At 49.2% G+C, this 15,352-nt stretch overlaps 1 protein-coding gene across 1 annotated transcript; it reads right to left on the reverse strand.

Moving 5' to 3' along the window:
* Nucleotides 1-2,323: 2,323 nt before the first annotated feature.
* Nucleotides 2,324-6,375, reverse strand: Prss42p (serine protease 42). The gene is made up of 5 exons (XM_071616487.1): nt 6,000-6,375; nt 5,742-5,898; nt 5,165-5,427; nt 4,142-4,302; nt 2,324-2,560 (listed from the first exon to the last, which is right to left on the reverse strand). The coding sequence occupies exons 1-5, from the start codon at nt 6,373-6,375 to the stop codon at nt 2,324-2,326; spliced, it is 1,194 nt and encodes a 397-aa protein (XP_071472588.1).
* Nucleotides 6,376-15,352: the final 8,977 nt, after the last annotated feature.

Below are 15,352 nucleotides of genomic sequence, written 5' to 3' on the forward strand. Positions count from 1 at the left end.
AAAATAAAGGCATGCTGTCTATGGACAACTACAAAAACAAATTTTTTTTAAAGGAATGAACTAATGGTACATGTAACAATAGGGATGAATCTCAAAATGCACGGAAGGTAAGAAGACAGACCCAAGAGAGTACTTACTCTCTGATTCCATTTGTATGAGATGTACAACATGGGAATCTAGTCTGATAATCATCAGAACAGTGGCTCTTTCTGGGAGGAGATGACAAAAGGGCACATCCTGGAGCGATGGAAATATTCTCTATCCTGATCTGGAGGATATGGGGTGGGGTACTGTGCATTTGACTATGTACAAACTATACCTTTGGTAAAGAAAATAAAAATATAGAAATACATTGAGTTAATATAATCATTCATCAACATAAGATTTTAACCTTATCAATTTAAAAAAATAGTATAGATAAGGAAACAACAAAATGGGGAAGTAGAAAGAAAAAAGAATCGAGTCTAAATAATAACTGGAAAAATCTACATTCACAACAATCCAGAAATAAAGCTCCAGATGATTATCTGAGTAACGTAATGAGATTTTTCTGTGAGTAACTGAGACTCAATATGACAGTGACTTAATGAAAAGTGAAGCTTATTTCTCTGTTGGATAAGGGCTGCAGGGTCATCCCTACAAACACCAGGAAGCCAAATTCCTTCTGAATTGCTGTCTCATACGCATAGCATGTGCCTCCTGTCCCAAGACAGATGCTCAAGCTCCAGGTACCACATATACAATCAAGCCAGAAAAGAAGGGATAAATAACAAGTAATTTGGCCTCCTTTCAAAAATATTTCCCAGAATTCAAGACAACACTTCTGTTTATATGTACTTAGCCATAACATGTATCATGCATGAATGTGAGGAAGATATAGAAATATGTCTTTATTTTGATCATCCCCTATATGCCCAGGGAGGAGAGGAAGGAAAAGAAGAGAGGAGGAGAAGAAGGAAAGATATCAGAGGAAATGATCATCAGTCTCTTGAGCCACGCGATAAGCACCCTGATCTATCACTTCCCTCAGCCTCAGCCCTTTGTTTTCCCTAAGGCCTGACCAACCCTACTGGGGGCTCACGGCTTTAAACATATGGGGGAGGAGCAGAAATCAGGTACAGTTTGGGATGTAACTCCCTGATCTCCCTCTCGCTTAGGATCTCTCACTTCCTGCTTCCCAGAGCCAACAACGAGCAAACTCCGCTACAAAGCTCCATGCAGAAATGCTGATGGCTACGAGCAGCACCACAGCAGAACCCAACTGGCTAAAACCATCTGTCCAACACACATGGGCGCAGGCAGGGGCCGCTCCTCTCACTCTATGATCTAAGAAGAATCACAACATCTTCCTAAGTTTCACATGAGAAACGTTCTTTGCAGGGTCCCCACACCCCAGGCCAGTACAGAAGCAGAACACACACAGCAGTCTTCAAACATTTATTGAGTTCACATCTGAAATCTCCACACTCAAAACTGCCTCAACACAACTTGGAGTGTCCCCAATGCAGCCACTAGGGCCCTGAGGAAGAGGTGCCAGTCTGGGGTGCCCCATGAGGCCTGTGTGCCACAGGCTACCCACTCACAGAGCCACACTGGGTACAGGGAAACCTGTGCCAGCTCCAGGCACCAAGCCAGATGCTAAAGTCCCAGGCCTCACACTTCTGCAGGGACCTGCTAGGGCCTCCTTCACTGCCTCTGCAATCACCTTGCAGGTTGGTATGACAAAGTCTCAGGGAGACCCTGAAAACTAGGGCCAGGTTCGGCACTTCCTTCACCGTGATGAATTCTCTCCTTTGGTAGATGTTCTCCAAGGTGTCCCTGAGTCACCACGCTCCGAATGGCAGGCCTGCTGGCCCTCTAGCTAGAATCAGTTCATCCATATTCCCAGCAGATAGAACATGGGTCAGGCATGGGTTGGCTGAGGCAGGTGAGCAGAGCACCAGGCTGGAACACCTTGCAGGCCCCAGTCCCCTGCCAGGCTCCACTGTGGGGCTCCCCAGGGGCAATCGATTCCAACCAGAATTTGAAGAAAAGGCATTGAGCTTGGCATGGTGGCTCATGCCTGAAATCCCAGCAAATCAGGAGGCTAAAGTAGGAGGATCTCCAGTTCAAAGCCAGCCTCAGCAAAAGTGGGGTGCTAAGCAACTCAGTGAGACTAAATGAAATACAAAATAGGGCTGGGGATGTGGCTCAGTGGTCAAGTGCCCCTGAGTTCAATCCTGATACCAAAAATAAATAAATAAAATAAAGGGCATTGAAAAGGCAAAGGAGATTGGAGGCCTAGTGGGAAATCCAGCAATAGAAGGGGAATGGGGCAGCGTGATCACAGAGTCACTAGGATGCCCACAGGCAGCGTAAGACACTCCAGTAGAATGAGGAACAACACCGAATACAAAGGAACAGCCTGGTTCACCGTTGCAACCACCCACTTGCTGTAGAAGCTGAGATAAGTGTAAACTCCAGGAAAGTCTGAGTGACCACAGGCAACGCCCCAGCTCACAATCCCCACCTGGATCCATGTCTCATTAAATTCACAGCTCATGGGGCCCCCAGAGTCTCCCTGGGGAAAGATAAAGAAACAAACTGCAGGAATGGAATTGACGTCAGAGTAGGCAATTGGCACGGCAAGGTGCCAGGGAGACAGACACATAGGGCTTCCTTGGTCATCCCACAGGCCCTGTCCAGGCCAGGCTTCTGTGAACATGAGAACTGTATATGTAAATACGGAAATTGAAAAGTTATTATGGCCATTTCCCAAACCTCAGTGGTCGTTAAACATTTTGAATATCACCTCTGCTCTGCAGCCCCCAAATCCTTATTCTGAACTTGAAGTTTCTTTGAAACTCTCGACCTATGTAGCAAACTCCCCCTAGTCCACTCAAACACATCCCATACATATTCCAACTCCAGCACAAGTCAACGTGTCCTGTCCCAAACCTGCTCCACTAGCTCCACCACCAGTCACCTCCAGGAGAAACCCAGGGTCTTCCTCAGCCCCTCCCTCAACACCAGCGCCCTATGATCTTCACCATTCCACCTCAAACACATGTCCTATGGCTCCTTGCTGCCCCATGCTCTGCTTGGGATCCAATGGTGATCCCTACATGATGAAAACTGCTCTTAGATTTCAGTCTAGGCACCACACAACCAAGAAAGTCACTGACTTAAAAGGCAAATCCAATCACACTCACCCAGGCGCCCTCCCAGTCCTGCCTGAGCCAGACTAGAACTTGGCCCTGCACCCAGGCTCACTCTACCTCCCCACCCCACCTACTCACCTCTCTGGCCACATCTGCTACCCCATTGCTCTACATGTTTAAATCATCCTTCAACTGAAGATCTGCCCCCAGACCTCTGGGACACTGTACATGCTGAGCCCTCTCCCTACATGAAGACTCTGGGCCTCTCACAGAAGTGACTGGTAGTGGGGACAGTGGAGCAGGTTTGGAAAAAAGGCTGAGTTTCTCTTGGAATGTTTCAAAGTCTTGAAGGTAGCAGAGCTGATGGATAGATGGGGTTGGGTACATGAGTTCACAGAAGGGAGAAATCATTCAGTAGAGGTAAGGTCTTTGGCCCTCTCTCTGCACCAGTGATAATCAAAATATTCAGGGTTCTTGGAACTTCTTCTTTGTTCATTCCAACAATAAAATTCTTTCCAATACACGCAAATATGCATCTGATAAGACTAGGCCCAAATTCCTCCTCCTCAGGGACAAAGTTTGGTGGAGAGGGAAGAACATGGGCCTGGGAGTCATAGAGGTACTCTCAGGACGACCTTGAATTGATGTCCTTGGATCTCCCCTTCCCCATATGAATAGTAGGCACTGTGTCTGTGTTGCTGGGTCGTGATGTGGGTTAACTGGGATCATTTGGGCTAGCACTTACACTGGCGGGGTGAGTGCTGCACAGGAGAGCTCAACTAGTGAAACACAATGTGGACATTACCCAGCCCACCTTCAGCACCCTAGTAGTGCCCCAGACAGTCAGGGCTGCTCCCTTTTGAAGGAACAGGCCATACCAGCTAAGAGAATCTAGGGGGTCACTCCCTGTGCACCTCCTTAGCTCAACTAGGGGTAAATGGAGGAGGCACAAATAACTCAGGACTTGCACCTGAGAATGAGGAAAGGGCATGCAAACTTACCTGACAAGAATCCTTTCCTTTTTTGGTATCACCACATATCATCCCTTTCAAGACCAGATCCCTTTTAGATGACAAGGCTGTCTGTATCTTCTCATTACATTCTTGGTAAAGGATGATTTGTTGGTCCACTTCCTGCAGAATCTCTGTTGAATTCATGTCCGCTAATGAAGAAGATAAGCAGGGTGTGAATCTGTACAAGTCAATAGTAAGCCCCCTGCATCCAGTCTGATCCTGGAAGACAGTAGGACAGTTTGTATTGTCCCCATTTGACACATGAGGGATCTGAGGCCCAAAGGTGACACAGGGAAGGGCAGGGTAAAAGGCAAAACCAAGACAGGAAAAGGAAGAATATTTCAGAAGGGGGAGAGGCAAGTTCTTAGTATCCTGAGAAATGACAACCAAGCATCTGTCACTCTTGAGTTTTGATAGTAATGGTGACAGGGTGTCCTTAGCATCAGTAAATCAACTTCATGTTTTGGGGGAGGATCACAGGTTCTTGGGCGGGTAGCATGTCACAATCTAGCCTCTTCCCATGGATAGGAAGCTGTACAGCCTCAGGTCCAGAACAGGAATCTCAGGTTCTGCATACACTTCAAGAGACAAGAAGCTCCCTATCCTAAAGACAGCTACTCCCAATGAAAAGCAGCTCTGACTGGCAGACAGTTCATCACCCCCTGAGCAGAAATCCTCTCTGGAGAGAACTCCATGTATCTAGCTATCTCCTTGTTGAGGGGAAAAAAAAAAAAACACAAAAATCCCTCAAACCAGCTCACCTTGGTGCCCCCAAAATCTGCATAAGGAGCATACGTTTCAACTCCTGGCTGAGCAACTCCAATTCCCAGGCAAAGTGACTTTCCTAAATTTCTTGATCACCCAAGCCATTCAGGACCCATTACCTCGACTGCTCTTAATCTGCAATCCCTTTACCTCCCTGACTTTCCCTCTCTTTGGCCTTCATTTCTGTTTCAAGGATAAGGCTGCTTCTCCTCTCTCCCCAGTTTGCTTCTGATCTGGAAGTCTTACCTTCTTGTTTTGTTTTGCCCCACCCAGTCACCCAGCACTTGGTCCCAGTTTGCACATGGAAAAGCTCAGAAGGGACGCAGATAGGGTGGATAGTAGAGGTAAAATTCACAGGGTAGAGGAGGCGAAGAAGGGCAATGTCATTTATAACCGTTGCAGCTGTTCTGAACTTAGGATGGACAATGATGTTCCGGATGGGGATCACCAGACTTGTCTTTTGTGTACTGAGATGCTGATCTCCCATCTTCACGCTGTACTGCAAATGACTGTGGGAGAGAGGACATGCTCCTCACCCTGGGAAGCGTCCCTCCTGCCCTTCCCGTCCGAGATGGTTCCCAGCATGACCCCAACCTTCCTCGCCACTCTCCCCAACACCCCATCTCTAGCACCAAATCTTCTCATTTTGGGTCTCCCTCCAAATCCTCTTAAGCACCTTTAGTAAAGAAAGGGCAGTACAGAAACCTTCCCCTTTCCACCGATTTTTTTTTTTTTTTAACCAGTTCGCCGGGGTGGTGGGCCAAGGGGTGTTGGAGGAGAGCAGGGCCGCCTGCAGGACCCGGCATCTCCATCTGCCCCTCACCTTATGATGCAGTGCGCGGCGGTCAGCACCCACTGCGCGGTGATGAGAGAGCCTCCGCACACGTGCTCCTCCCTGATGCGCACGCTCACCTGCCAGGGCCACTTCCCCTCCTCGGCGTTAAAGCCTCCAATAATCTTCAGGAAGGGCCGGCCACACACTAGACCAGGATATGCAGGAAGAAGGACTGGAAGAGTCAGGTCCCGCCTGCGAGCCCGTGCCTGGCGACCCCTGCGTCCCAGTGCACCGCAGCCGGCTCACCTGGGGCGTGCTCACCCGAGGAGAAGGCCAGCAGGTGCGGCAGCACCCCGATCGGGCCGTGCGTGGGAGCCACCTGGGTGCGTGTCTGCATGGACGCGGCGTCTGTGTGCGCCACCGACTCCCCTGTAGGCCCCTCCTGACCGCTCGCTCCCGAAACCTCGCCGCCCGTGGGCCCAGAGGACGTGAGGGGCGCGGCGGATGCGTAGGCCTCGCCGAGCTGCAGCTGCAGGAGCAGGAGCCAGGCCAGCAGGCCCAGGCAGGCGCCCCGGGACGCCATGGTGCGCGGGCCCTGCGGCGCCCCCTCGCGGCCGGGTTGGCTGTCGATGGCTACCACCAGGCGCACGCGGCGGCAGCGGGTGGGGTAGGACCACGACATGTGGGTGTAGCTTCCTGAGTTTCCCTCGACCTCACTCCGTCTGGACCTAGGGGCAGGCGCTGCTGGGGTGGCAGTCCTCGATGGAGACCGCTGCCTAGGGTCGCGCTCCAGACGTCCAGCCTGGATTCTTGTAGTTGACATATGGTCCCCAGGGAGGCAGTGTTGAGATGGTGGAACCTTGAAGAGGTGGGGCCTAGAGGACGTGCTTAACTCATTGAGGGCGCTTCTCTTGGAAAGGATTAGTGTAGCTCTCATAGGACCCCAGTTAGTTCACATGAGAATCATTTTAAAAATAACCTGGCCCTGAAGTTTCTCTGGCTTCCTGTCACCATATGATTCCACCCTCTTGCACATGTTTCTCACCATGATGCAATCTGCTGTGTTGTGATATAATAGCCAGGAGGCCCTCATCAGAGCTGAGCAGATACTAGCACTATGATCTTGAACCTCCATATCTGTGAGATAAATATCCTTCCTTTACAAAGTACCCAGCCCCCGGGTATTTTGTTATAGTAATAGAAAATAGACTAATACAGCAATTGCAAAGACAAATGGATACCATCCCCCTTCCCTGTGACCACTCATAAGCTACTCATTTCACTCCAATTGTAGCAGGCTGCCATCCTCATACCCAGATCTAGTGCAGTGGCACAAATATTGTGCCCAGAATGGTAGGCAAGCTGAAAAAATAAGTGCTCTGCAGCTCTGTCTGAGGTGACTGAATTTATTTGAAAGAAGAGGGTTAGGATTAGTTCACACTAAAGGTATTGCTTAAAACTATAGAGGTCTTATTGGTGAGCAATACAGAGCTCTGTGATACTAGCAGAAAAAAAGAAAAGTGAAATAGCAACCCGCCATTAGCTTAACAAAGTGGAAGAAACCACCAAGAAAATTTCTCCTATGCTCACAATTAGCTTTAAGGGCCTAAAACACTGTACATGCACTAGGCTGCACCAAATCAGGAACAGAAAGTGGAGTCTATTTAAATGCATTTCCCAAGCTACACAGGGATCTGCAAAAGGCAGAAACTTTCCTGGTTCAATGGATTTAAGTACAACCTTTCACCAAAAAGTTACTCTGACCCAGGGGTGACTCCTAATAAGCCAGGATTAAAAATAAAATCACACTCATCCCTAATGTACTGAAAGGCTGTGCACAAGCCCAAGGCTGTGTCTTCTCAGGAGCAAATGCATGGGGACTGTCTAAGCCACTAGTTCCTGGCTGAACCTGTGGGGAAATAGTAAATTCCCAAGGCTGTGAAAGCAGAATTCATGCTGCACATATATCCAATGACCGATAGTGAAAATAAAACTGACTAGAGGCAAGCATCCACCAATGAGTGGCTTACACTCACCCATAAATTAACTCCGGAATGCCAGGCTAGAACATAAAAATAAGCACAAGGAGGGGTCGGGTCTGAGCAGGGATATTAGAGACTGAAAATTGACAGGAAAATAGATAACACAGAAATATCTCACCCTAGACACTAAATAAATAAGCAAATGACCAAACAAACAACAACACAAGTCAGCAAGGAGGAAGGCAGAAATCACTGTCTGAATTTGCTACAATATATTATCTAAGATGCCTTCTTTTCCATTAAATATATATATCAGGTAAAGAAATAGGAAATTTTACCAATTCACAAGGGAAATATTGCTGGTAAAGAATCTGTCTTTGAGGGGTCCAGTATATTGGGCATAGTAGATAAAGACTTCAAAACAGCTATTTCAAGTACATTAAAAGAGCAGGGTGTGGTGGCACATGCCTGCAATCCCAGCAGCTCGGCTCGGGATGCTGAGTCAGGAGGATTCTGAGTTCAAAGCCAGCCTCAATCACTTAGCAAGACCCTAGAGCAACTTACAGAGATCCTGTCTCAAAAATATAAAAAAGGACTAGGGATGTGGCTCAATGGTTAATCATACCTGGATTCAATCCTTGGTGTAAAAAATATATATATGTTAAAAGAACTAAATAAAAGCATATTTAAATGATTAATAGAAGGTATGCTAACAACAAAATCAAAGAATACATAAAGAGAGAAGATTTTAAAAGAACCAATTTAAAAACCTTTATAAAACCAAGTGGATGCCAAGCACAGTGGCACCTCCCTGTAATTCCAGCTTCTCTGGAGGCTGAGGCAGAATTGCAAATTCAAGGTCAGCCTCAGAAATTTAGCAAAACTCCATCTAAAGGAAAGAAGGTCAGTCTGGGGATACAGCTCAATGGTAGAGCACTTGCCTAGCATGTACGAGACCTGGATTCAATGCCCAGTACTGGGGGTGGAAATGGTGACCAGAAGGCAGTGGACAACTTATTCAAAATGCTGAAAGAAAAAACTGCCAATCCAGAATGTTATATCCAGTAAAGTTGTTTTTCAAAAATGAAGATGATGGAAGTGGAATCATTACTCCCATCTCTACAAAAATACAAAGGATTAACAGAAAACATAATGAACAAATAATATCAATACATGGACAACCTAGATGAGTTGGAAAAATTCCTAGAAGCATAATCTATCAAAACTGAATAAAAAAAAAAAAATAGAAGCCAGGTTCTTGGCACATGCCTATAATCCCAGTGGCTCAGAGGATGAGGCAGGAGGATCAAGAGTTCAAAGCCAGAGCTGGGGTTATAGCTCAGCAGTAGAGTGCTTACCTCATACATGTGAGGCACTGGGTTTGATCCTCAGCACCATATAAAAATAAATAAATAATTTTTTTAAAAAAGAGATCAACACCAGCCTCAGCAAAAGCAAGGTGCTAAGCAACTCAGTGAGAATCTGTCTCTAAATAAAATACAAAATAGGGCTGGGGATGTGGCTCAGTGGTTGAGTGCCCCAGAGTTCAATCCCTAGTACCCACCCCCCCAAAAAAAAAAAAAAAAAAAAAACATAGAAACTCAATCTTGGTAGGTTGTTTAGGGTCCAGGAATTTATCTGTTTCTTCTGGATTATCCCATTTAGGGGCATATAATTGTTCATAATAGTCTGGTAGGGATGTAAAATGGGACAGCAACTGTGGAAAAGTGTGGTGGCTGATCATGAAGAATTCCCATGTGATCCAGGAGTCCCACTGCAAGGCATATACCCAGAAGAATCGAAAACAGGGATTCAATCAGACACCAGACACCTGTGTTCACCTCCCTAAAACCTGTGAATATATTACCTTACATTGTAAAGGAAGCTTTGCAGGTGTGATTAAGGATCTTGAGATGGGGATAGCACTCTGGATTATCTAGCCACTTGAGCCCTGCAAAAGGGAGATTCTTTCCTTTCTCTAAGCAGAGGGAGATATAGCTACAGAAGAAGGATCGTAGAGATGCAATGTTGCTGCCTTTGAAGGTGGAAGAAGGAGCCATGAGCCGAGGAATGCAGGTGACCTCTAGAAACTGTGAAAAGCCAGGAAATATTCTCCTTTGGACCGCCAAGAGACTCATTTTGGACTTGTGACCAAAAGAACTGTAGAAGATTGTGTTGTTTTGAGCCGCTAAGTAGTAATTTCTTACAGATATTGTCATACTGAAGAAAATGCTGAAGCAATTAAAATAATACAATAGAGCAAACCTGTCCTGAAATGGAATGATCTGGAAGACACACAATTAAGTAAAAAATGAAAAATGATAAACGATGTGCAAAGTGTGATCCCATTTGGATAGCAGCAAACTCATGTTATATTCATAAATATATATCTATACCCGGGACCCAGTGATTGGCAGGTGTCTTAGGTGGTTGCTGCCCAAGCAGAGATTCCTCCTTCTATAACTACTTGCCTCCCTTAGGTGCTCACAGATCTCTGAGAGGCCCAAGGTATTTCCAGATGCCACCCCACCATTGCCTAACTGTAGAGATACTGTTGGGTCAGGAAGAGCAGGTGACCCAGTGTCAGCTGGGAGATTCAGGAGACATTTATGGGGACCTCAGAAGAAGAGACTTCCTCATTCTTCTCAAGAAGCTTCTAGCAGAAATATCCCATCCTCCATTCTTCTGAGAGCAAATGGAAATAGATGGGCTCACTGGGGTGGTGCAGATTTTCCTTGAAGCTCACAGGGGCCAGACTATAACCACATTGATCCCCAGGAAGACACAGCACAGAGGGGTGGAATAGACATCCTGGGTTACCCACCTGCCCCCCTGGACAGCCCTGGGACAATCATCCACCTGTCTCCTTTACTCTCAGAGCCACCTGACATCAGCATTTTGTTCCTTGTGACAGAACATCTTCTGATGGACACAGAGTCCACTCCATTTCCCCTTGTTGGAGCCTATGTGTGGCCCTCTGAGTCCCCACACCCACATCAAGGCTCAGTCAGGCAGTCAGGGGCCTAAGCCTCTGCCCCTGATCCTGGGGAAGCCTTTAGGCTCTTTTGAAAACTGAAACTCTCACTTTATGAGAGAAGGAAAGGGAAGAGAAGAGATGGGAAGGGAAGAAAAAAGGAGTGAGAAGGGAAAGAAGAGAATTAGAAAGGGAAAGGATTTGCTGAGTAGAAAGGGGGGATAGGAGGAGGAGAGCAGGGGAAGGGGGAGTGGGGAAAGGAGGGGAGAAGTAGCTGATGAAGAGAGAGTGGGGAGGCAAGGAGGGGGAGTACCAAGGGAAAGAAAGGAAGAGGCTGAGTTATATATGAGCAGGAAGACACAAAATACATCACTTGCAGAAGATACAACCTCCTTATAAATCAAATGCAAATGAACCTCCCCCCAAATTATTAATAAACCGAGAGGGCTGGGGAAAAAGATCAGTGTACAAAATCAAACTTAATACTCGAAAGCAATAACAATTTAGAAAAAAAAAAAAAATCCAGTATCAGTATGAGGTCTTGTGCCATCTAGCTGGGTTTCTCTGACTGCTCTCCTTGTTCACAGGACTCCAGCCACACTGGCCTCCTTGATAGGCCTCACCAGTTCCTGCCCCCAGGACTTTGCACTGGCTCTTTCCTTTGGTCCCAGATATTCAAGCAAATAATTTCCTCACCTCCTGGGTCTGTACCAGAATTTGTAAACTTTGTGTCTGTAAAAAGCCAGATAGTAAAATAGGCTTTGTGAGTCAAGAGACAAAATTACAACTGTCATGGAGGTACTTATATACCAAGAGAGAAAACAAATTTCCATAAAACTTTTACTGATGGGATTCAAAATATAATAAGATCCGAGTTTTTTGTTGTTGTTATTGTTGTTGCTGCTGTTTTTGAAATACAAGCCTACTAAGGAGAAAATGGAATTCTTTCAGGGTAAAGAATGGAATGCTTTTTTGTTTGTCTGCTTTACTCATAACTGTATTCCCAGCTCCTGGAACATGTCTGGCACATAGTAGGCACTCAACAAACATCTGGTGGCTAAGTGAATGAGTGGAGAAGTGAATGTTTGGAGATGGAGCCTTAATGCCTATAAGTGCTTAGACCACTGCCTGGCACACACCAGTGCTCCCTGTTAGCCACCGTTATTGTTGTGGTTGTTACACAGGCATCTGGAAGGAGAAGGCACCCAGAGTGCATAATCTTTCAACCACAGGCCTCCCTGCCTGTTGCCTCCCTTTCTCTGCCCTTCTGCTCCTCCCCTGGCTCCTGGCTCCTGGTCTCCACCCTTCCCCCTGGACCCGGAGCTCCCCTCTGGCGGTCTCAGTCTTGGTCCCTACTATTGAACCAGCTCTCGGCCTCTCACTCCCCCCAGTACCTCAGCAGAGTCTCCCCTGGACACCCAAGATACCTCGGATCTGACTGCCTTTGTCCACTCTGTTCCAATCTATCCCCAACCCCACCCCTTAGCTCGTACTAAGGACGCTAGACTGCCTGTGCTCCGCCTAAGTATCCCTCTTCTGGAAAGCCTTCCCTCACACTCCCCAGCCTCTGGGTGCCCCCAGTCCCCACGTGGATCCCCGAATGAGCACCGTCATTCTCCTGGGACATCCCGTTCTCGCTACCCGCTCCCAACAGGGGACAAGTCCCCTTCCCCTACTTCTCCCTCCCCGCCCTGTCCCTGAAGCCGGGGACTGATCTCTGGCTCCTTGGCTCCCGGGAGCCCTCTTCTGCTGCTTCCTGGAAATGTTTCTGGGGTCGGTCTACTTTCCTCACACTGGTCTCTCCCTCATCTGCACAGTCGCCCCATCCTACAGTGCAGGGAATAGTGACAGGGTGAAGCAGTTCGCCAGGACCACGGGAGGCAGGAGCAGGACCTGAATCCGGAAGGAGCTGGCGCAGGGTACGCACAGCAGGCAGACGGACCCAGTTAGGGACGAGGCAGCCGCTGAGCTGGGACTGGAAACCGGAGCCCTCCTCCCTGCCATCGGCTCTGCGAGGCCGGGCGCCAGGGGCTCGCACGGAGCCTCCCGCCCCCTGGCGTGGCCAGCCGCGTCCCCATGAGGTCAGCACGGCTGGCGATTTCAGGAAAATACCAGCTTCTTATTGAAAACAGGCGGCGGTCAGGCCACGCTGCTTGCCCAGTGAAGCTGGGATGTTTGTTCCAAGAGAGTCAAGAGCGGGCACTGCCGGAGCCCATGGCAGAAGCTGGGGCCATCATACCGGGCCAAGCGTCCCGCGACCTGCGAGAAGGCTCCCGAGGCTCGGGGACCGACCCCACTCGCACACGAGGCAGCTACCGGGAGGCGTAGTGACTGCGACATCCACAGCTGCCCCCCCGTCAGGACAGAACTCAGGCAGCGGGCAGGCCTAAGCACACACCCGCGACACCGTTGGGCGCCCCTCCCCAGGGTGGACAGCCCCAACTGGCCCACCCCGAGCGCCCAGCTCGCCCCCACCCGAGACTCGAGACTCGGGAAGCCCCAGGGCGCGAGCGCTGCTGCCGCCTGCATCTGGAGCGAGTTAGGGCGAGGCCCCGGGGCGGCGCTGAGCTCACCCGCCTGCCCCGCTGCGGTTTCCACGCGGCGGCAAAGGCGACAGAACCCAGAAGCGCCCGAACTAGGGCGCGGCCGCTGCCCTGCCTTGTGGCGTGAGCGGGAAGACGGAGGTGTGTGTCGCTGGCCCGGGCCCAGTCAAGCTGAGCCCTTCCAACCAGTCGCCAGCATTGGTGTCACGTGGGTTGTAGCTTGCAAAGGTGCGTGTGTCCCAGGGGAAAAGCACTGTGCGTGGGCTAAATGGCGCGCGCACCTCCTCCAGCACCTTCTTCCACCTTCCAGCAGGGAAGGGGCTGGTCAGGTGCACAAGGCTGTGCTTAGGCCCTGTGCCTCTGCCTGGATGCAGAAATTCTGGGTCAGCCCAGGTGTCCAGCAATACCCAGGACCCACCTCTGCTGACACACATAGACTCCTCCTGGTTACTGCCCCCACATGACCCTGCACCCCCAACTCAAGGACTCTGTCCTCCTTGAGATCACACTGAGTTCATGGACAACAGAGAGATATGGAGACATACCTGGATTCAAATTCACACATGGAGGCACACCCACAAGCGAAGCATTTCTATTCTAGTAATCTGAGTTGGCAAAAAGATTGCAAAGTGGTGGCAAGACTTGGGAAGTCCTCTTGGTAAGATGCCTCCTACCCCTGCCAGGGCCAGGGAAGGACAGGAGCTGGATGTCACTGAACCTCACATATTAGGTCCCAGCTTCTTGCAAAAGGTCCAAAGGGTGCTGCCCAGAGTATGAAAGGCCTAAAGGGCCCCAGGACCCCCACAGCCAAGGGGGGGGGGGGTGTAATATGCACAAAGTGTGGGGAGCTGGGCAGTGCCTCTGGGTATCCTGCCCACCTGGTTCATAGGTCAGTCTTTACCTTGGGCCCTCACTTTAGGGTCCTATTGTCCAAACTTTGGGTAGATGTGGCCCAGCTGCACTAGAGACCCTGGGGAGGCAGCCATGCCATGACCATCCAGCACCCAGCCTTTCTGCTTAAGCTCAAAGACTTGAGCTCTCCACCTCCACAGCGAATCCATGGATCTGAGACAATGATCTTGCTTGCAGGATGGAGTCCACGACGTTTCTCACCTGCCCCGGGGCCCAAAGCACACAATCACAGAAGGTTAATGGTACTGATCTTGCTAGGAACTCTGGTCCTTTTGTGAGCCCTTGTCTTCCACCTGCCCTAACCAGGCCACCACAGGGTACATAAACTGTGAAAGGGTGTTCATTCACAGTAGCCACAGGAGTCCTCGGCCCCAAAAATAATGGGGCAAGCTGGGTGAGGGATTTTTTTAAAAAAACTGGAATGGCTATGGTTTGCATAACCAGAGCTTCCAAATTACTTAGCAAAACATGTTTGCTTTTTAATTAACATGTGCTTGAAAAACAATGGTTTTAATTAAAGTGGGTGGGGAGAAAAGGGATGATGCGGGGGTAGAATATTTCAAACAGTTCCAAGTCCTGGGCCAGACTTCTTAAAAATAAAGTGGGAGTCTTGCTCCAAGCTTGCTAGGCTTTGTGGAAATGAAAATCCTTGGGGGACCCCCAGGAACAGCCCTACCTGCCTCTGCCTCCTCAAGCTCCCTTACTGAGACTTTGCTCTTTTGATGACCGCTCCACCAATCACTCATTCACTGTCCCCCAGCTGCTCTGGGGAGGCTGGTCTTTTAGAAAGCTTTCCTAGGGGCAGGTGAATAGGGTCCCACAGGCAGATAAGGGAAAGTGAAAACCTGGGCCCAGGGGGCTTGCTGGGGAAATATTGTTTCCTTGGAAGAGAGGGAAGGTATCCCATAAAACAATGGAAAAGTCAGGGACTGGTGGACAGAAGGGCAGAGCTGGACCTGGGATCCATTGGTGCCCCAGGGAGACTGGGGCAGGGGTGCTGAGCTGAGACCAGAGATATAAGGGTGGAATGGAGGGTGATCCCCCAGAGAAAGAGGGGTTTGTGAAGAATTGGCCAAAGGAAGGGGTAGGTGCTCCAGGCCTCAGGGTTGCCCCTGAGAGGCTTGGGTATGGCTGCAGGCTCCCTTCCTCCAGCAGGGGGCAGTGTTGGCCCCATCATCCTATGCAGAGGAGGCACCAGTTATACTCATTAAGAACTTATGGAAAGTGAGGATGAGAGGGTTCCTCACA

The sequence above is a fragment of the Marmota flaviventris genome, chromosome 1 (genome assembly GCF_047511675.1).
Source record: "Marmota flaviventris isolate mMarFla1 chromosome 1, mMarFla1.hap1, whole genome shotgun sequence".
Taxonomy (NCBI): domain Eukaryota; kingdom Metazoa; phylum Chordata; class Mammalia; order Rodentia; family Sciuridae; genus Marmota; species Marmota flaviventris.